The following is a 23,057-nucleotide window of genomic DNA, read 5'->3' on the forward strand; positions in this document are numbered from 1 at the left end:
GCTTTTCAAAAATGAAAAAAATCTTTATTGAATTGTAAAGAAAATATTTTTCGTTGTAAAACTCGGTTTAAAAAACAGAATACAAGTATGTCGGGAAATGGTTGGGTCAACTTAGGTTATTATGATCAAAATTACTCTGATTGTTGGTGATCATGACTTAAAAACATCAATCAAAAATATTGTTTAAATGCATTTTAATAGTGTCGTCAACTTCAGTTTTTCTTTACCCATAACGATTTTGTGCGATGCAACGAACAGAATAAACGAAAAGTGAAAAAAACATCATAAATTGCCTCGAAGCGCGAGAAGTTGAACATTAAACATTAATTTTTTTAAACTTATTTTTAACTAATTAAGCAATCATAACATAAAAAAAACACACAGTTCAAACTATTTCAGGCTGAATAACTAAAATATAATTTACAGATTTTTGTGGAAAGCTTTTCGAATTTATTGCTTTTTCGAGACCGTTACCAGATAAACAATTCGTTTAATCTATCGTGTATCAATCTTCGAATCTCTTATAGAACCTTATCAAACGATTTATTTCTTATAATTATCTTGATATTGACGTGTTTTTTGCTAAGGGGCTGTCCACATACCACGTGGACAACTTAGGGGGGGGGGGGGGTATGGAAATGTCCACGCTTGTCCACGGAGAGGGGGGTAGGGGTTTGGGTCATGTCCACGTGGACAAACTTACTTTCACAATATATTCTAAAGGTGAAAAAATATTGAGATGTTTAAATCATAATCTTAAATTTCAAAGCTTTCCTGTTTAAGCTTGAACAATAAGTAGCTACTTGAGGCAAGTTTTAAATATGATAGTTTAGAAATTTAAAATTTATAAAATAATTTCAAATCGGGAAATGATCAATTCTTTTTTTTTTTAAATCAGCCATTTCAATAACAAAAAGGCAAAAAGTGGTGATTTCTAACTGTCAAATTAGATTAAGAAAAAAAAACAATTTCAATTCTGTCCACGTGGACATCCGGGGAGGGGGGTAGGGGTTTGCCAAATGTCCACGCTTGTCCACGGAGGGGGAGGAGGGGGTCAAAAATCTTATTTTTCTGTCCACGTGGTATCTGAACGGCCCCTAATTGACATCTTCGCTTGGCTGTCAGTAAACAGTTTTGTTTTTTTTTTTCGGAAGATTGAAAGAATTTCTCGAATCTTGACTCTCTGGAGCCACGATTAGAAATTTAAGAAATTATATTCCAATACCTTCACATTCGCATGGAATAGTTCTTGTTAAGCTGCTTAACGCATCGAGTGGTTTGATTATGAGAAAGCAAATGGAAAAAAAAACTTTTTCTGCCAGCTTCAATTACTCTCTGGAACCACGTTTTTCGCACTGAATCATTTGAAGTCACAGTTTTGAATTTACTTTTCTTCTAGGTGAAATGTACCTTTTTGCTCTGCTCAATTCAGGTAAACTTCTCCTTGCTACGAGGTAATCTTACCTTTTTGGATTTACCTTTTCTAGGTAAATTCTACCTTTTTTGATCTGATTACCTTTTTATTATTACCTTTTTAATATTTTCCGTGCAGTTCTACGTTCCCCTTTGCCTGAATAACAACGGGCCAAAAGCGCTTTTGCCGGCATCTCTTAATCGTTATTCTGAGGATTTTGACTTTGACATTTCGAGGAATATGTTCCGTAGAAAAATTAAGACGTGTCAAGAAATGTGTCGAGTGGATTTTAATTTCTATACGTTATTTATGATTAGGTTATCATTTGAATCAGCATGTGATCCGATGTTTTGCGATGAATAAACGCCTAGCATCATTTTAAAAAGAAATTATGAAATTCATGTTTTTTTAGAATTTAGATATTTCTTCTCGTCAAATACAAAGGCTTAATTGTTATTAGTTCGTATTTGTTAATAAGTCGTATCACAAAATGAATTCAAAACATAACCAATCATAAGAAAGCTCTATAAGTTACATTTGTCATGTCAAATTTAAATGAGCTGACCTTTTTATGTATAAACATTTTATAAGGTGTCAGAATATAATCGGATCTGGCTTTCTGCATTTTGCAAAAATGGTAATAGCTGATCATTCAACAATTTATTTGGCTGAAAATCGACAAATAAATTAGTTTCCACTTAAGACCGATAGTGATGATAGGTAACTGTTGTGACAATATTTAACAAAATATTTCATTTATCAGTTTTATACAGGAATATCTACATTTAGTTAAATTTTTACAAAAACTGACAAGCTCTTACCATTTTTGGCAATGAAAATCTGTGCACTTTCGAGTGATCATAATGATTGAGCCTGTTAAAATTCTATCGATTATTTTTCAAGTTTAAAACCTTATTATAAACTCTTTAGTGTAGGTTCTATAAAATGGAACAATTGCCAGGTTCCGGTTGCCAAAAACGGTAAGCTGCTGTAGCTATTTAGAAAACACTGATTTCAGCTAATCAAATGATTACTTACTTACTTACTTAATGATCCCGCGCCGATCCTCCGGTGCATAGGGCCGTGGTAAAAGACCTCCACTGTTGACGATCCGGAGCCAGCGTCTTCACCTGGTCCCAGTCAAGATTCTCGTCGACAGTTCGGATTTCAGCGGCTAGGCTTCGCCGCCACGAATTTCTGGGTCTGCCTCTTCTTCGATGACCTTCTGGATTCCAATCTAGCGCCTTTCTGCAAATCTCGTTTTCATCTTTTCGCAGCGTGTGCCCAATCCATCTCCACTTACGTTCCCGAATCTCGATTTCTAGCGCCCTTTGATGACACCGGCGATGTAATTCCTCATTCGAGATCCAGTTGCCAGGCCACCAAGCGCGGATGATATTCCGCAGGCAGCGGTTTACAAATACTTGCAGTTTTCGCGTCGTCACCGCATATGTGCACCAAGTTTCGCACCCGTACAGCAATACGGATTTGACGTTTGAGTTGAAGATTCGGATTTTAGTTCGTAGAGAGATCTGGCGTGACCGCCAGATGTTTCGGAGACTCGCAAACGCAAATCGGGCCTTTCTGATCCGGGTTTCGATGTCTTTCCTGGTACCACCATCAGGCGTTATCTGGCTACCAAGATACTGGAAGCACTCCACTTTCTCAACTTGTTGCCCAGCTACCATGAAACTGGAGGGATTTTCTGTGTTGATCTCCATCGACTTGGTCTTTCCAACATTGACTTTGAGACCTGCTGCCTTGGAACTTTCGGTGAGGTCGTCGAGTTTGCTCTGCATATCTGGTTGTGTTTGGGCTAGCAAAACAATATCGTCAGCCAGGTCAAGGTCGTTCAGTTGCTCCATTGTTGAAGGATTCCACGGCAATCCTCGGTTCGGTGCACAGTCAATCGATCCAATCAGAATCTCATCCATTACGATTAGAAAAAGTAGCGGTGATAGAATACATCCTTGTCTCACTCCAGCAGTTACCGGGATTGGTTCGGACAAGACACCGTCGTGCAAGACCTTGCACGAAAATGCCTCATACTGTGCTTCGATGAGATGGACTAGTTTCTCTGGGACCCCTCGTCGCCTTAGAGCCGCCCAGATGTTTTCATGGTTAAGTCGGTCGAATGCTTTTTCGAAATCAACGAACACCAGCAGAAGAGAGTCCTGGAATTCGTTGATTTGTTCCAGTATGATTCGTAGCGTTGTGATGTGGTCCACACATGATCGTCCGGATCGGAATCCAGCTTGTTGCCGTCGGAGTGTAGCATCTATTTTCTCCTGGATCCTGTTCAGAATCACTTTGCAGAGTACTTTGAGGGTTGTACAGATCAACGTTATGCCTCGCCAGTTACCGCACTCTGTCAGGTCTCCTTTCTTCGGGACCTTTACAAGGATACCCTGCATCCAGTCGGCCGGGAATGTTGCAGTATCCCAGATGTCAGCGAAAAGACGGTGCAACATTTGTGCTGATAGGGCAGGGTCGGCTTTCAGCATTTCAGCAGGGATGCAATCGATCCCAGGTGCTTTGTTGGATTTCATGTTTTTGATTGCCGCTTCTATTTCAGCCAGCGAGGGCGCTTCCGAGTTGACGCCATTAATGCGACTTACTGTTGGCGCTTCGAGCTGCGGGTTTTGTTGGCCATCGCTATTCGTGACTTGGAAGAGTTGTTCGAAGTGCTCAGTCCATCGTTTGAGCTGATCTGTTCGATCGGTCAATAACTGACCTGCTCGGTCTTTCAGCGGCATTCTTGCATTAGTCCTTGCACCACTGAGGCGGCGAGAAATGTCATAAAGTAATCGGATATCTCCATTGGCGGCGGCTCTTTCTCCCTCTTCGGCTAGGGAGTTTGTCCAGGCTCTCTTGTCTCGTCTACAAGCTCGTTTAACTGCCTTTTCCAGCTCCGCATATCGTAAGCGGGCGGCTGCTTTGGCTGACCCGGTACATGCCTGCTCAATTCCGACTTTCGCCTTTCTCCGATCATCGACCATCCTCCAAGTTTCATCCGACATCCATTCACTCCTTCTTCCACAAACTTTACCGAGAGTACCATGGCTCGTCGTGATAAAGGCATTCTTGATTCCACACCACTGTTCTTCGACTGTTCCGTCTGTCGGCAGCTCCGAGGCTCGGGATTCTAGCTGTTCAACGTATGCCCTTTTCACCTCTGGATTCTCCAACCGGCGGACGTCGTATCGACACCCGACTTTCTCCTCGCGCCGTTGGATACGCGCAACTCTCAGTCGTATCTCGCCAAGGACGAGGTGATGGTCAGATGCAATGTCTGCGCTTCGTTTGTTGCGGACATCAAGAAGGCTCCTTCTCCATTTTCGGCTGATGCAGATGTGGTCAATTTGATTTTCTGTTCGGCCATCTCGGGATACCCAAGTGACCTTATGTGCTGGTCGATGGGGGAAGAGCGATCCGCCGATCACCATGTTGTTGTTGCCACAAAATTCTACAAACAGCTCTCCGTTTTCGCTCATCTGTCCTAGGCCATGGCGCCCCATGATGCGCTCAAGGTCCTGATTGTCGGAGCTAATCTTTGCGTTGAAGTCGCCCAAATGGATTTGAATGTCACCCTTCGGAATTCTCTCAACCACGCTGTTCAGTTGACTGTAAAACTGCTCTTTCTCCTGCAAGTCGGCAACGTCAGTTGGCGCATAACACTGGACCATTGTAAGGTCCAATGATTGTCTGTTTTTTTTTTATTTCAGCTCCACCATCGACCGATGCCTCCCTAAGAAAAGTAAACTCACCGATCTCTTTATCAATTTCACCGGTTGTTGCTGAATTGACGACAGATGCACCTCCAACGCAAGGCGATCGCTTAACTGTCATTGAAAACAAACTAGCCTTAATTGTGCAGATGATGCAAGCTCAAGATGATGCCATTAGAAGACTGGTGGTTCCTTTGAAAAAATTGCAAGCTGACTGCGCAGGTGAGACGAGGAAAAAATATCACACTTTTGCCGATGGTGATGGTTCCGATAGTTCGCTCGATGAGGAGGAACAACCTGAAGAAAGGGAATTTAAAAGCATAAGTTATGTCCACAAAATGGTCACTAACGTCCAGGTAACTGATGTCCAAAAACAGAATACAAAAGGAGAATGTCGAGTGGAATGGCCGGTAGTTGACACGAATGATTTATGGCGCCTGGAGGAGGCACTCGTTAATGAAGATTTCCGTGTACGAACAAAGCTTTGCGAACTATTTGACCTAGTTCCTCCGAAAGATTTGTACACATATCTACGGAGGAATATAAGAATGCTGTTTCGGAACACCGAGAAATTCACATGGTCAGGAAAAACCTCGCAAAGTTGCAAGGATGCACCAAATACAAAGCCTGCAAGCTCACTCAAAACCGTATGTCTTCTGATGGATTGGGCTTGCCAAAATTTTCCCGAATATAATAGGAAAATGATAGAATCAACATGCCAAAGGGCGATGCGCTGTTTAAATGACGCTATTAGAAGCATGAAATACAAGCATTAATTGACTAAATAAAGCAAACATTTTGTTTTGAAGGAATCTATTAACATTTTTCTTGTGAAAGATCACCACTATTGTAAACCGTCTCGGTTGAAATAAACTCCTATCCATTCTTCGTTGTTCTTGGTTTGAGAGTCGAGTCTAGAGCAGACCTTATTCCTTTGCACTGGATTTCTGGACGTATGACTTCAAGCGTCTTCTGCTTGTTTATTTCTCTTATTTTGCCTTTTCAGGTTATTTTACAGAAGGATATTAGCGATACGGAAATGGTTTGGAGGTTCATTACGCATTTTATCTATACATTTTCGGTAGGGGAGGAGCGGGCTATATGCGCCTATTAATCAAAACACTGATTTAATCAAATATCACATCGAATATGTGTACAAAAACTATATACATGTGTGCAGGCATCTGTTTTCCATACATTGGACTAATTTTTATGTTAAAATTTTCTTCTGTTTCCGAGAAAACAATGTTATGATAAGTGTTGTCTAAAATGCCGAACCGCAAACCGTGCGGGCAATATGCGCCTATTAATGTTTTAAACAAAATTTCTGTTTTTTTGGGCAATATTTCCGTATAATTTCATTGAAACTGCTAGAAAGTAATAATTTCCGTACGATAAAGCTGAAGTTTTATAAAAATCTATGAATGTTATAATTTTATGGAATGAAACAAAAATTAGGGTTGCCATGCTATGGAGGCAGTTCATCCATGAGAAAAACTTAATCAAATCTATTTTTGGATCTTAAATTCTCTCTTAAGATGTTATTCAGATCTTAGATTTGAAGGTTCAATGATAAACATCATTTATTTATTCTATTTAACCTGTTATTTTAGGATGGAGGCATTTTACAAACATGATGGGGGCATACAAAAACACTCTATTATTCCACTATACAAATCATTATTAAACCTCCACAAAAGCTGAAATATGTTTAATTTCTTAAGTTCATTTGAGTAAGAAACAAAAACCATCCTCGCTTTTGTTTTAAGCTTCTTTACGTATAATTTTTAAAATTCAGAAATATTACATCAAAATGTATCAAAACCTTGTATGATTTTTTAAATTTTTTTGAGTTTGTAAATTCATAAAATTCTTTCTTGCCTTATGTTCTAAGCGTATCACCCTCAAAATGTATTGGTCAGATAAGGGGATTTTTTTTTATTATCTGACAATTTGCGCCGGGGGTCTTCAGATTTTACCCAAAATTGAAAATTTGGTTCATTTTTGAGACTTAAAAACACATGTATTTTTTCAGATTTCTAACATTTTTATTTTTTGAGTTAGCTTCGGTTAGATTTTTTTGTAAATAAAAAATAACCATTTTTCAAAGCTACATAACTCTGTTGTTTCTCAACGGAAATTATAAAATAGCACATCAAAATGCATTAAAATTTTATCAGCTTTCCAAATAGAATAGTTGAAAAAAATTAAATAATGACCTTCAACATGAAAAGTTGTAAATAAACTTTAAATGGCGTCTAAAAGTACCGTCTGCACCACCGAATATTTTGCAAAAAATACCATTGTATAGCTCGATTCATAATGCAACTTTCATCTGAAGACACCAAAGTGGGCCATTAACACCTTGAAGAGTTATGAAAGAAATAATGACAATAAATCTCTTTTTTTGCATCGAAAACAAACAATGGTCGAACAACTGCACTCACATATGGAGATAGCAAGCACTTCTAACAACATGGAAACAAAAGAACTTACCAAAGCAGGTAAAAAACACTACTTTTTCGTGCTTTGTAGAGTGTTTGCAGCAGAACTGACTTTAAATTTTAACCATAATTCTGAGTATCGTATTGTTTAAGTGATATAACTAATAATGGGAATGTTGCTTTTACAACCTGGTCATATACTATGTAACTTATTAATTTTTCGATCAAAGATCATTGTGAAGCATAATCAATGCCAAAAGTAGAAGGTTCAATCCCTGTGTTTGGGATCACAAAAGTGTGATTAAAAAAATGAAATATAGACGTGCTTTATATAGTTTTTATATCGGGAGCTAAACACTGGACACCAAAATCCTTTCCCATTGATCAAAAAAGTATGACAAAGTGGCACAAATGTTGTAGAAATAATCAAAGAGTTCAGTATGGCGAGCCCAGGCTGTAAAATGATGAAAATATGATACTTTTACCGTATTCGTTTTCTACATTCGTCCAGTTTTGAGGTTTACCATACTAGAACGAACATAATTCGTCGTCAGTGTTTTGCTACCTCGATCGCTCACACACGAATCTTCAGTGTTCCACCGTCCATTTTAAATCAAATCTGGGGAATTATGGATGCAAAACTTAGCGCATAAACTTCTAAAAATGACAGTAAAATGTACATAACTTGTTGTGACCTGGTGCAAAACTGGGTATAAACGAATACGTTTTTAGATTTTTGGATATGACATGAAGTCAGTTAAGCTGCAACAATCTACCGCCCCTTCTTTCATAACAGTCCCATATACAAAAATAAACAAGCGAGACAATCAGCTTTTTCTGTTTTGGAATATATTTTTAAATTGTGACCACAACTTTCAGCATAAACGAAAATCGTTTCTAGGTTGTCATAATAAATTGTTAGACCTGAAATTTTCGAAATTGGGTTATTGGTAAGGTCGAGAGCACCATTTTTATTCATTATGGGACTGTTAATCGACCATATTTGAAACCTTTTTCGAATCTACTAGCATAACAGTCCCATACAAAATATATTTTTCTCATCAAGCTACTTTCTAAGACTTAAATTTGATCATTTTTGAGCTTCTAAATGCAATTGTCAGAAAAAAAAAACATACTTTTGCAAAAAATATCATGAATTTCACATTGTAAGTTGAACCTTTTTACGAGTTTTTATTGCATCCGATAGTTTTTCGCTCAGGAAGTCATTCCTAAGAAAGTCAGACCTGCCTTCGAAAACTAGTGTGCATCATTCGACATCAAGTGAGTTAAAAAAATGTTTAAATGATTCAAAGCAATAAACCAAAGACTATTTCGCCGAAAGAAACATTGAAAAGTAACCAAATCCGTGGTTTTTCACATATGTGACTGTTATTCAGGTATATTTTATATAGGCCTGCCCCGAATTGATATTTTCTTTCGAAATTTCTAGAACAAAACCTCTTTTTTAGTCTTTTATGTTGAAGCCTTATGTTGACCTAAAATGACGAAAATTCATATGGGACTGTTATGCGAGTAGGGGCAGTCTGAAAAGGACGAAAAAGTAGTGTTTTTTACCTGCTTTGGTAAGTTCTTTTGTTTTCATGTTGTTAGAAGTGCTTGCTATCTCCATATGTGAGTGCAGTTGTTCCACCATTGTTTGTTTTCGATGCAAAAAAAAGAGATTTATTGTCATTATTTCTTTCATAACTCTTCAAGGTGTTAATGGCCCACTTTGGTGTCTTCAGATGAAAGTTGCATCATAAATCGAGCTATACAATGGTATTTTTTGCCAAATATTCGATGGTGCAGACGGTACTTTTAGACGCCATTTAAAGTTTATTTACAACTTTTCATGTTGAAGGTCATTATTTAATTTTTTTCAACTATTCTATTTGGAAAGCTGATAAAATTTTAATGCATTTTGATGTGCTATTTTATAATTTCCGTTGAGAAACAACAGAGTTATGTAGCTTTGAAAGATGGTTATTTTTTATTTACAAAAAAATCTAACCGAAGCTAACTCAAAAAATAAAAATGTTAGAAATCTGAAAAAATACATGTGTTTTTAATTCGCAAAAATGAACACAATTTTCAATTTTGGGGAAAATCTGAAGACCCCCGGCGCAAACCCGTCAGATAATAAAAAAAAATCCCCATAAGCTGTCTAGTCAGCCATTTCATCAAACAGCCGTGGGTGGTGGTTCAATGAATAAATGCTTTTAATTCTATATCTAAATTACATTGGACCAACAGAAAATTACTTTGAATCAAATGAAACTGGTTTTTGAATCAAAGCATTAAGATTTTGAATTCTTTGAAACAAAGGAAAATGCATTTGAACCAAAGGAATTTTTATTTATCCCATAAACAAAGGAAAAAATCCTTTGTTTTTGCTGCATTTTCATTTGAAACAAAAAATCTTTTCGCTGCGTGTAGGCATCTGATAAGGCAGTTTGGTTTCAGAATATAATCGTCATTACTCTATGGAATTCTGCAAAAATGGTAATAGCTGACCATTCAGCAATTTATTTTGCTAAAAATCGGCAAATAAACTAGTTTTCACTTAAGACCGATAGCGATGTTAGGTAACTTCTATGACAGTATTTAACAAAATAATTCATTTATCAGTTTTATACAAGAATATCTACATTTAGTTAAATTTTTACAAAAAAACTGACAAGCTCTTACCGTTTTTGGCAATGAAAATCTGTGCACCTTTGAGTGATCATAATGGTTGAGCCTGTTAAACTTCTATCAATTATTTTTCAAGTTTAAAACCTTTATATATACTCTTTAGTGTAGGTTCTATAAAATGGAACAATTGCCAGGTTCCGGTTGCCAAAAACGGTAAGCTGCAGTAGCTTTTTAGAAAACACTGAAATAGCTAATCAAATGATTGTCTGTTTTTTTTTTAAATTTTAGCACCCCCATCGACCGATGCCTCCCTAAGAAAAGTAAACTCACCGATCTCTTCATCAATTTCACCGGTTGTTGCTGAGCCAGAATTGACGACAGATGCACCTCCAACGCAAGGCGATCGCTTAACTGTTATTGAAAACAAACTAGCCTTAATTGTGCAGATGATGCAAGCTCAAGATGATGCCATTAGAAAACTGGTGATTCCTTTGAAAAAATTGCAAGCTGACTGCGCAGGTGAGACGAGGAAAAAATATCACACTTTTGCCGATGGTGATGGTTCCGATAGTTCGCTCGACGAGGAGGAACAACCTGAAGAAAGGGAATTTAAAAGCATCACTTATGTCCACAAAATGGTCACCAATGTTCAGGTCCCTGATGTCCAAAAACAGAATACAAAAGGAGAATTGAATACAAAAGGAGAATGTCGAGTGGAATGGCCGGTAGTTGACACGAATGATTTATGGCGCCTGGAGGAGGCACTCGTCAATGAAGATTTACGTGTACGGACAAAGCTTTGCGAACTATTTGACCTAATTCCTCCGAAAGATTTGTACACATATCTACGGATGAATATAAGAATGCTGTTTCGGAACACCGAGAAATTCACATGGTCAGGAAAAACCACGCAAATTTGCAATAATACACCAAATAGAACGCCTGCAAGGTCACTCAAAACCGTATGTCTTCTGATGGATTGGGCTTGTCAAAATTTTCCCGAATATAACAGGAAAATGATAGAATCAACATGCCAAAGGGCGATGCGCTGTTTAAATGACACTGTTAGAAGCAGTAACAACAAGCATAAATTGACTGAATAAAGCAAACATTTTGTTTTGCAGGAATCTATTAACATTTTTCTTGTGAAATGATCACCACTATTGTAAATCGTCTCGGTTGAAATAAACTTCTATCCATCCTTCATTGCTCTTGGTTTGAGAGTCGAGTCTAGAGTAGGGTTACCAGGTCTCCCAACACCAAAAAGAGTACATTGAGATCTTTTACCAAAAAAAGGCAGGAGAAACGATATAACTCCGGTTTTTTGAGCTCCCAGCCATCATTTTTCGTATTTTCTGAGGAGACTTCTATTGCTTTGAATAAGCGCGGGGTACTACTGTAATATTCAGAGATATTTCAATTGCATCAAATACTGTCAATTTGTTGAGATTATGCAAAAGTTGGATTATTCGAAGAGATAACAGTATTTAGATGTTGCTGATGCTGTTTCCAGTTTTCTTCATTTTTTATTGATGCGTACATTTCCTTTACAATCATTGTTTGAGATTTGTGAGCATTTAAGCATATCACCTAAATTGTGTATGCATTGATTATTGTTTGCATGCTTAAAGGCGCTTATCGCGCTCACTTTATTACGGCAAAATATGCATGTTAATGAAAACAAAATGTTAAAATAATTTGTTGTAAGTTTTTGCATAAAATCTGAAACAATCTATAAAATTGACATAGGTTTTTCTGATCAAATGTCTTTCAACAAAAAAAGAGTACATTTGGTAAAATTTCACAAAAAGAAGAGTACGCCCATTTCTCGATTAAAAGAGTACGTATGGTATCCCTAGTCTAGAGCAGACCCTATTCCTTTGCACTGGATTTCTGGACGTATGACTTCCAGCGTTATTTTTTTACGTTCAACAAAGTTGATGAAACGGGACAGAAGTTATCATATTTATCATTTTACGCTGTTCCAATATACGAAATCTATCTCCTAGAAGGTTTTAGACTATTGAAAAATCTCGAGTTTGTGCAAAAATGTGTTTCTTTGATTGTACCCAAAAGGCGATCAGACGGATCCATGATTCGAAATTTTCATAAAGAATTGTATTTTCTGTGGTTAGGCTATAATCTTGACTTTCTAGGTCCTAAACGCTGAATAGCTCTGTATTTCAGTTCAGAAATATGAAAGAAAAACCTCTTCGGCTTGATACACTTTTACTTTAACATGTTTGACTCTTTTCCTTACTTCCTTATTTACAGTACTAGATTTTCAGATTTTTGTATGTAAATTTGTGTGGGAATACTACAACCTTCTCAAAAACATTTCATGAAATAATTAACTACTTTAAATTAGATTCAAAATTCGTATGTATAAATCCGTCCCATATTTTCTACCAGTTAAAGTTGACGATTCATTGATTGAAAAGTACGGTTTTACGCCACTTTTTTACTTATTTTGCGGTCATATTCATATCCAACATGGCTGTAGGAACGGGAGAAGGGGGAGAGGGTTTTTGGAGTTTAACCCCCCGTCATGAGGGGTCCAAAAAATATCAAGCATACTGTTCTTTCCTAAACTCAAAATTTCAAATTTTAAATCAATTCTTGATGAACGACTAAAGTGAATCAAAAGTAACAATCTCTACTCAGAACTAAGGCAAAAACCTCGAAACCCCAGGTCCACAATTCTACTATCTATAGATTTTCCAAAAATTTCTTACTTGTTGATGTTGTTGTTGTTGTACATTTATGTAAAGAGGGTTTTTAGTCTTGAACTTTTACCCTTTTTACTTGTTGATAGATATTTAAGACTGTACTCAAAAAACGCTATCAAAAGTTATTCAAAAAAGAAGTAGGTGCATGGATTTTGGGTACATTCTTTAGTCTCAAATATACAATTTTCAATGAAATAAGACTCACTAAGGTTACCTGATTGCACTATTTTTTTTACTTTATTTGCAAAATCAAAGAAAATTTTAAAATCTTTTTTTAGCAATGTTCATCCAAATAAACTGGCTGATGTGTTCGATGATACAAAAAAAACTTTTCGATTTTTTTTTACTTCTTGATTTTAATTGAAGAATTCCAAAATTTTCCTGGATATTGCCTAGATTTTGGTTGGTAAACTTTGAAATCGAATGCCCGAATTTGGCAAGGTTTTTAGATTAAATAGCCCGGATGTGCCCTGCCCGTATAAGTGCGGAAAATATCTGGTGAGCTTATGTTTGAATGATTTCCGATGTTATGGTTCTAATTTTTTCAAGTTTTAATTTGTTTCCTGTGCCCGGATTGTGGATTCTGTTTCCAGTTTATTATTCTTGATTTTCGGTTCGGTTCATCATTGCAATGCATGGGGGTGAAATCATTATTCGAATCTTGGTTTTGCCATTTAAAACTAAAAAAATTAGATACATTTTCCATGTCCGAAACTCATCATTCCGGAATATCAAACCAAAATCTTTAAAATAACAAACCAATTTTAAGATTCTTATTAGAACTTTTTACTCTTAATTCTTATGCAGAATTGGAACTTAAAAAAGTTCCATGATGGTGATCCAGAATTTAAATGAGTAACATCATTTGGAATTTTCTTCCAGATTCACTAGTTGAACTGCAAATAAATAATTGAAGGACAAATTCATTTGAAAAATCAAATAAATATTCAAAAATCAAAAAAGAGATTTCTGGTTTAATATTCTGTCTGTTCTGTTCATAATTATTGATAATTTTTGTTTTGAATTCAGATCCAGAAGTCGATTTCAAATGAGGAATTCAAAATGTTTATTCAGGTTGAAAATGCAGAATTCAAATTTGGAATTAAAATTCAGAATTGTTCAAAACAAAACTCGAAACAGATGAAATCCACTATTTTAAAATAATATCTTGCTTATTAAAAATTGTGTTTTTTGAAAAATCTATTTTTTTTTATCATAGGATTTCCATGTGGTAGACCCGAATAACCCAGGTGGTTGAAAGGTCTCAAAAAATAATCATTTATTTATTTATTTATTACAAATCAACGGAACACATATTGGTCCAAATGATGACTTAAAATTAATATAAAAAGAGTACTAAGTCTAATTACAGGGTTCTCAATACACTTAAAACTTTTCTACGGAAAACATCTCTCGAAACGTCGAAGTCGAAGTGCTCTGAAAACCGGTTGAATGTTTTCATTACACCGATGATAGCGCTATTAGCTTCATAATTGTTCAAACGAATGGGAATATACAATCGCAGATCTTGGTTTCTAAGTCCACGGGGTCGCACACTTAGAGGAATGGCTTCTAGGAGCGTAGGGCAGTCAATTCGCGATGTCAAGAGATCGGCTCGAAGGACGAAGGAAGCTCGTTTTGCGTTTCTGCGGGCTTGAAGAGTGTCTATGTCTATGAGACGGCATCGATGTTCGTAGCTTGGCAAGTGAAACGGGTCTTGCCAAGGCAGGTGTCTAAGGGCGAATCGCATGAAGCGTCGCTGTATAGCCTCGATCCGTTCGGCCCCATTCCGGTAGTAGGGAAACCAAACAGCTGATGCATATTCAAGGATAGAGCAAACAATACTGCAATACAAACTTTTCAGGCAATACACATCCTTGAAGTCCTTGGACACTCGAAATAAGAATCCAAGACTTCTCGAGGATTTGTCGACAACATAGTTTGTGTGTGTCCTGAATTCTAGCTTCCGGTCTAGAATTACACCCAGATCATTGATGTGTTCTACGCGTGCGACTGGCTCATCTCCGAGGAAGTACTCAGTGGAAAAAGGCCGCCGCTTTCTTGGAGATGACTGCACATTTACTGCGATTCAAAGGCAGGCAGTCTATATCACACCAGTGTGCGAAGAGGTTAAATTGATTTTGTAGGAAATCAATATCGTTCTGTCCGTTGATGTTGTAAAATAGTTTTAGGTCATCAGGATAGCATAGCTTTGGGCCGTCGAGGAGTGAGAGCGCATCGTTGAAGTAGATTAAGAAAATAATCGGCCCTAAATGGCTTCCCTGAGGCACACCAGAAGAAGCAGAGAATTGTCTGGAGAAAGAGTCCTCCGTGCGAACTGTTAATTTACGTCCTGATAGGTAGCTCCGGAACCAGTCAAGAAGAATTCCACAGAAACCCAGGCGTTCGAGCTTTCCAATGGCAATATCGTGGTTGACTTTGTCGAATGCCGCAGACAAATCGGTGTAAATAGCGTCGGTTTGAGACTTCGCAGCAAAACTTTCATGCACGTAAGAAGTAAACGTCAGAAGGTTAGTTGTCGTGGAGCGCTTGGGCAAGAATCCGTGTTGATCGTCGGAAAAAATATTCTTACAGGACAAGAAAATCGGATCCAAGACCACTGTTGGAGAACTTGATATTAAACTAGAAATTTGAACATCCCTAACTCCAAAATTCAAATTGTTAAAATAGTACCTAGAAACGCAAAGTCTCACTCAATTGTAATTGCTCTCCCACTTCATTGTTCAATTGAATCAATGATCGTCATCATCAAATTGGGCGCTTCCCGCCACAAGCTAGGGCAATGATTGTGCAGCAGTTAGTCTTGGTCAGCACTTGAACCAATAAACGTCGCATCAGACAAATTATCGACTTTCACTACAAAAACCATATTTTTTATTTCGAGTGAAAGAATCACACCTAAGCACAAGTTATCGTGCAAGTCTTTTTTAATAATTCTAAGATCCTGTAAGTCAATCGGATCCATCGACGTCCCTGCAGCTGCTAGTCCGGTTTGGCTACAACCACCTATTCGAATAGTTTGGCTACTGCGCATAATGCCGAGATTCCCCGGTAGTTGTTGACATCTCTACTGTTACCTTTATTATACACCGGAAACATGTAAGCCTCCTTCCATAGTGAGGGAAAGATGGCTCTGTCAAGCGAAGCTTGGAAAATAAGCCTAACAGGAGTCAGCAAAACGGGCATGAAACGTTTAATAAAAGTAGCAGGTATTCCGTCCGGACCCGTAGAGACAGAATTTTTGAGCTTTGCTGCTGCTTTTGAGATGACTGCATCCTCAACCACAATGTTGTTTATAGAGAAGCCCAGTGGCGCAATATTCCTGACTGCACTATCCAAATGTTCAGGGGATGTCGATGTTGTATTGTAGATAGACGAGAATTTTTCGGCAAAGAGATCACAGATTCCACGATCAGAGTTCGCCGTATTGTCATCCAGAAACATTTGGTTTGGCAGACCAGGTTCGTTCCGCTGACTTTTAATATGTTTCCAGAACGATTTTGGTCTGGACTTGAGATCACGCGAACTCGAGCTAGATAGTTGTCACCAAAACTGTTTGCTGACTTTTTTGTAAACAGAGTTTAGTCTACGATAAATGTCCTTAGTATAGGAGGATCCAGATTTGTTAAAATTTCTAAGGGCACATCTCTTTGCCGTCTTTAGTCGTTCAGTCGTGAACCAAGAAGTCCGTAGGTTCTTTTCAGTAGTGTGTTTTGGTACGTGACGATCGATAACGTAACTCAAGATGTGCGAGAAGGTTTCGGCCGCAGTGTTGGGATTAGATAAGTCGAGCTCAGATTCCCAATCGATGGAACCAGGCTACGAGAAATCTCGTCAAAGTCGGGGTTCTTGAAGTCAAGATAGAAGGGTGCATAATAATAATAATAATAGGATTTCAATAATAAGATAAATTATATCAATGATAATTTATTGTTGATAAAATTACTTGATCCTAATCTTCAGTTTCAGGAAAAGTTCAGCTGGAAATATATTTTATTGATTCGTTGTTAAACATTATTTCAATTGTAGATACTTTCAAAAACAAAGATTTAAACCTAAAATTTGAATGTATCGAGTTTACAAGACAAACTCGACAAAAATAAATAAATATCTACATACAAAATGGCAAAATGGAAGAAAATAATTGTTATTTATAGCTTATCAGAAGCACAGCCAGTATTCAATATTTAATTTAGAATTGTTATATAAATTTGATACCATATACAGCCGAATATTTTGGAAGAAATAGCTAGTGCCCAGCAATGTGGATTGCTGATTTCCAGCAATTTGAATTGCTGGAAACCAACATTTATGTTGTTCATTTTTCCAGCAATTCATATTGCTGGAAATTTTGCTAGAAAGTCAGTGGAACAAAAACCTGCAAAATTTTGCTGATTCTCAATCAAAAAAATTGTTTGTGTAGCTAACGCCAATAATCTTTTTTCTTCAATCTTACGAAGATAAAAAATAATGCTTGGTGAAAACATCTCATTGAAATGCATTGTATGCCGTCATCAAAGAAAAAGTATTTAAAGTATTTCAGTCTATAACTTTATTCAGTTATTTGATTTTAACAAATTCATACTTTATTTTGCCATCTTACCCTGGTAAAATTTGGTATCATAATACCCGAATAAAGGTGGTACAAGGCCAAAATGATGGTCTCAATTTTCATATACGGATGCCAAAGTTAAACCAAGTGTAGTGCATTGACCAAGTGATACCTTGATTAGCCACCGCTTCAAAATTAGTTTTGAGAGCACAACGATACCAGTTTAAGAAATTAAGTACAATTAAAATTTGGCATCGCTGAGCTCTTGAAGCTTCTTAATAATTGGCGGCTAAAGGAGGTATCAATTAAATTTGTTAACAACCAAAATTTGGCATAACTGTACAATCTGTATGGGGAAAATGAGAACGAAATTTTGGTATTATACCACCTTTATTCTGGCAAAATGATACCAATGTTTTTAACAAATAATAATAGCAATACCATACCTTAATGGTGCGTTGTTTTGTTATGACAAAGAAGTTAACATTAAATAGTTCGCGCACCATGCTGGTAATGATTGAACTCGTGGTTTGTTTTCACTTCAATTTAAATTCAAACATTTTAACAAAACTGATTCAAATTGGAAATCAAATCATGCTTTCATTTTGATCTAACTTTTATTATTTATGATTGTGAATGAAACCTAAATGATGCCTTATATTCAGCTTCTATAGTAAAGCCAACACCTAATTGTGCTATCATTGATGATTGACTTTGGCATTGGTTTAGCATCGTATTCCAGCACATTAATATTTTAAAGAAACCTTAATTTGGCATCACGAATAAATACCGGACATAATTATGCTATCATTTTGGCATCTTTCGCTCATTTTGGCAACTGTTTGCTATCGATAAAGGCTTAACAGTCTGCTAGGGTTGTTATCTCATTAAAATTTAAAAGAAAATAGTGAAGTCAGAAGCTCAAAAGTTGAACATATACAAAATTCATTACCATTTGTTCGTGATGAGTTTAGGGATACGAGGGTAAAGAAGTGAAAGACTTTCAAGAAAATATTGCATCAACATTTTATTACGTATAGCGCAAAGTTCTGGAATGTATATAAGATATATGGCCTACAAATTCAATCTCAATACGTTAGGTAACTTAACATAAGTTATTTGGTGAAATTCAAGCCAGGGAATATAAATTTGCAACTATTTGAGCCTGGAGGACTGACTTTTTTTACCTTGGGCTTTTAAGTGTTAACCCCTTTTGCATACGAGCCCATATATATGTTAGTTCTAAATTTTTTTCACATTTTAAGCTTATTTCAGTAGGGGAGAATGGGGATAATTGATCCCCTTTTCGTATTTTCATCATATCTTTTTGGAAAAATTTTACAACGTCTTTTGCATTTTCTGACAGCTTGTAATTTCATGTTTATATGCTCCAAATGTTAGAACGATAAATGAACTCATAAATGAACAATTTCATGTTTATATGCTCCAAATGTTAGATCGATAAATGAACTCATAGATGAAGCATTTTCGTTAAACTAAATAAAATTGTGATATTTTTTAAAAATACAAGAGACTTGATCTTTTACTAAAGGAGACTTGATCTTTAATTCAGGGTGCCCAGAGCCTAGACAAAAATCTAGAAAAATCCGAAGATAAAAGGTCCGTTGAATATGTTTTTTCCATATTAGTTCTCATTTCACACTTTTTAACCCTTTAATGCATAATGTTGTTTTAAAACAACAGTGAAATAAGTCAACTTTTATGCATACCTTGTCAAATAACTTACATATTATTGGAAAATCAGTTCCAACAACATCCTGAGCTGATTTCTTGTAATCTCTAGCACAACTTTAGTGAAGGAATGTTCCGTGAATATCAATGTGTTGTAGAGATAAATTTGATTTAATTAGTGTTGTTTTAAAAACAACACTATGCATTAAAGGGTTAAGTATCAGACAAAAATAACTCTAAAGGTTTGTCTACTTTCTAAAGTCATTGCATACTTTAAAGCGCAATTTTCTAGCTTTTAGATAGAAACAGTGTTTTTAGTTCTTTTTAACAAATAATTACTGGATAAACATTAGTTATTGAAAAGATATTAGAAATGTTATGATAACCAATGATCACGATCCATTCAGAGGGAAAATATATCTTTTTGGATTCTAGGGATCAATTAAACTCATAACATACATTTTGGGAAAAATTTTCTTAATAAAAGATGAGAGTTTACTTTTGTTTTGCAAATATGGCATTATGAAGATCATATTCTAATGATTGACATATTGGAATAAATTTTTTATTATAATTTTTTCATGTGAAAAACATTTAAAAGAAGTTTATTCTTATTTTTTTCAGGTTTTAAAATTGCTAATTGATTTTTTTTTGTTTCAATTATAGTCGTTTTACCATCTTTATGGCATTCGCGACTTTATCAACGTTGCAGTTGGTGGATCGTTATTGAAAAACTTATCCGGTACAACTGTGATCGATGTTTACTCTTGGGCTCGAACTCACGGACATCGGCTCAGGAGACAACAGACTTGCCAACTGAGCTATATCACAAGCCCCCAAACTCCAACATGATGACTCCCTGATGACCCTTAACCGAAACCGTAGTTGCCGATCATGTGCTTCACTACAATGCTTGATTTGAACTTTGTGGACACTTTTGACAGTGTTTGCATCCTTTTCCACCACTCACACACGGTAATGCTTTGAATAATCAGCGGTTTTGTCAGCTATCAATTTGATAATGATGATTTTTGAAGGAAATTCAGCAACATATTTTTTTCTTTTTCTCTTGCGTCGTAAATATCTCAAAAACGCGTAAATTTAAAATTTAGAAAAAAATAGGTCTAAAAGTACTTTTTACAGGCAGCAAAATGCTGTCAAAGGTTTGAATGTCCGTTTAGGAGTAAACGAGCTATTAACCAAAGAAAGTGTTCCATTTCTAAAAGAACTAAGCTTTATAGTGCATCATCTTGCTTAGGAGCTCGAGACTCTATGCCAGTAGTGCTTTTCCAATCATATCTTTGGTACAGTACACTTTTCAGCGCATTTTCGGCACAGAGATTAGCTAAAAAGGAATTGGATTTTTGCAACCTCTTCCATGGGTGTAATTGACAAATTTTCATTTGATCATATTTTCTTTTGTAATTGACAAATCTTGACATACGTTCAAAATTTTTTTTATTGAAATTGTAAATGAGAAAAATCTCCCTCAATAGTGAAAATTTGTTTTTCAGTTTCAGCTGTCAAAATACCTGTACCGTCAGGAAGGAAACCTGAGGTTCAACACCCCGTGAAGGACGGAAAACCGTCCAAACAATCATACCAAAAAGCAAATACTGATTCTAGTGAAGAACCATCTGCCTCGAACTCGAACAACGCTAAGCGGCTCAACGACAGACTAGCTGCGCTGGAAGATAAGTTAGATCTCATCTTGGAGAAGCTTGACCGGCAAGAAAAAGCGAATCAAACTTTTCGATATGAACTGAAAGGCATTAGGCAGGAATTAGGAATTCTCACAAAAGCATCCGAAGAAGCGGATGCTGAACTTCAGAGTTCCGTTGAGATTCTGTATGAACCCGAGGTTGATAATGTTGAAGATTTAGAGAGATCACCTCAAAACCTGGAACTTCAAGACACCAATAGTAACGCATCTGAACCAGGGGATTCTTTGTTGATATTTCCCATACCCAGCCAAGAATATTTTGAACGATTGGAAGAAATACTTGAGACCGACGAGAGTATGCGTCAGGAGCTGTTCGATTTATTCGACGGAGCCCCCAAGAGTGATGTTTACACTTTCCTGCGTAAGAATCTGGATATGCTGTTTTCGAACATCAATAAATACACGTGGACTGGAAAAGCGGCACGGAATACCGACCTAATTATCATGGACGTTCCGGCACCTACGTTGATATCGATGCGAATTCTTTTGGAATGTGCGGTCGCAAATTTCGGTAAAAGGAAAAGACCTCTGATCGAGAAGGAATGTCGGAAGGCTTTGGCAAGGTTCAACGAGGCACGGATGCATAAAATGAAACGCCAAGAGCTTGCTGGACGGTCGCAAGACGATGATGATGTTGATGAATGATATTCAGTTCAAATTGATTTTCATCCTAAAACTATTTTTTTCTGTTTTATTGAAAAGGAACGTTTAAAAAAGGAATAAGAAATGAAATCCCATATACAATTGAGTAAAAACCGAAAACAAAATCGACAACCCTTACAATCCAATCTGTTCATTATCACAGTCTCCCGCATTCTAGAATATATGGCCGGGATTCGACCAGACCGAACTGAACGCCATCAGCATTTTTTCGAGGTACTCTTACTTTATGTGCAAATATTTTCGACCAGAAGCTAAATCCTTGGTGTTTAAATATGAACCAGAATCGATAGTTTTTAATACAAGGAATTCTTTTCAGTCTAACATACTCGCTTTTTCGATCGTGAATAGGGATTGTACGAGATTCCATTTCAGTTGTTTTAAAATTTTCTCATGGCGCTCAGTTCGGTCTGGTTGAAGCCCGGCCGTATAACGATTTTTATTTTATTTATATTTTTTTTTTTCAAATTATTGATCTCTATTTTAGATATCAAAGAATTGTAAAACTGATAAGGTCTAAAGGAAATGTTGCCAACACCTTTTACAATTTAGCAATACTCTAGGATCTTTCATAACTTCTTTGCAAGCAATACCTCGCTAGGCATCAGCATTGCTGTAAGTTGAATTTAAAAGTTCAAATAGAATCATTTAAACATTTCTTAAAAATCCGTAAAACATAACGGATGAGTTTTGAACCAAAACGAAGCTTTTTAGACCCCTGGATTTGAGAAATTAAAAAATGAGTCCAAATTGAATCAGTCTATTGCCCATTCTCATTTCTTTGTTTTGATTCTCATTCTAAGTTTTTCACAAGGTAATCCAGGATAAGACAATGATTTCTGAACCGGAAATGGAAATTCTCATTACCAATGCAAAATACTTGCTATTTAAAGGATAGCAAACATTTTGCGAGTCTTCATCGAACGGAAAAGCTGCAGCTCGATAAACAGCTTTGTAGGTAACTGTTTTTATTTTGTGCTAGTTCCCAGCAGCAGAGCTTAATCTTCTGTTTGTTTCTCGTTCGTTGTAAAGTTAAGGGCTAAGACAAGAAGCGCGTTGGCACCGGAAATTAAATTCTCTCTGCCACCACTACTGCCAACACGCCATCCAGTCATTTCCGATCTCCATTCGTATAGTCCCTTGGAAGCCACTCATGTTGGCATCATCGCTCCTGACTGTGACAATTCATCTCATTTCCGATGTTGCTAAATTGTGTCGGTCCAAATGATGATGATTGCTTTTGAATATCGATTGCGGGTGCTGCATTTTTTGAGATGTTGAAATTTTCTGAGCTTAGCTGGAATTTGTGGCACTGTATTTACAGGCTTCCAAAATCTAGCGAAATAAAATTGAAAATTATATTCGAAATTCTGATTCGACCAATTACAGTGGAAACAGAACAAATGTTGCTAGTTTCTAACATTCTTAGTGACAAGAATATAGATGGTTTGTTTTAAAAA

The 23,057-nt window shown here is 36.6% G+C and overlaps 1 protein-coding gene across 3 annotated transcripts in view; it reads left to right on the forward strand.

Annotated features, from left to right (window-relative positions):
• The window catches only part of LOC129745632 (uncharacterized), a 46,746-nt gene extending 24,836 nt beyond the window's left edge, over window positions 1–21,910 (forward strand). Inside the window, exon 3 of one of the 3 annotated variants that reach the window (XM_055738828.1) lies at window positions 20,729–21,910. In XM_055738828.1, coding sequence (XP_055594803.1) covers window positions 20,729–21,582 — 854 coding nt within the window. In that variant the 3' untranslated portion in view covers window positions 21,583–21,910. Of the gene's footprint in view, window positions 1–5,139; window positions 5,927–10,508; window positions 11,326–20,728 lie in introns of those variants that run through there. The other 2 variants (XM_055738829.1, XM_055738830.1) reach the window with 2 other exon arrangements.
• The last annotated feature ends 1,147 nt before the right edge of the window (window positions 21,911–23,057 follow it).

The sequence above is a fragment of the Uranotaenia lowii genome, chromosome 2 (genome assembly GCF_029784155.1).
Source record: "Uranotaenia lowii strain MFRU-FL chromosome 2, ASM2978415v1, whole genome shotgun sequence".
NCBI classification, from domain to species: domain Eukaryota; kingdom Metazoa; phylum Arthropoda; class Insecta; order Diptera; family Culicidae; genus Uranotaenia; species Uranotaenia lowii.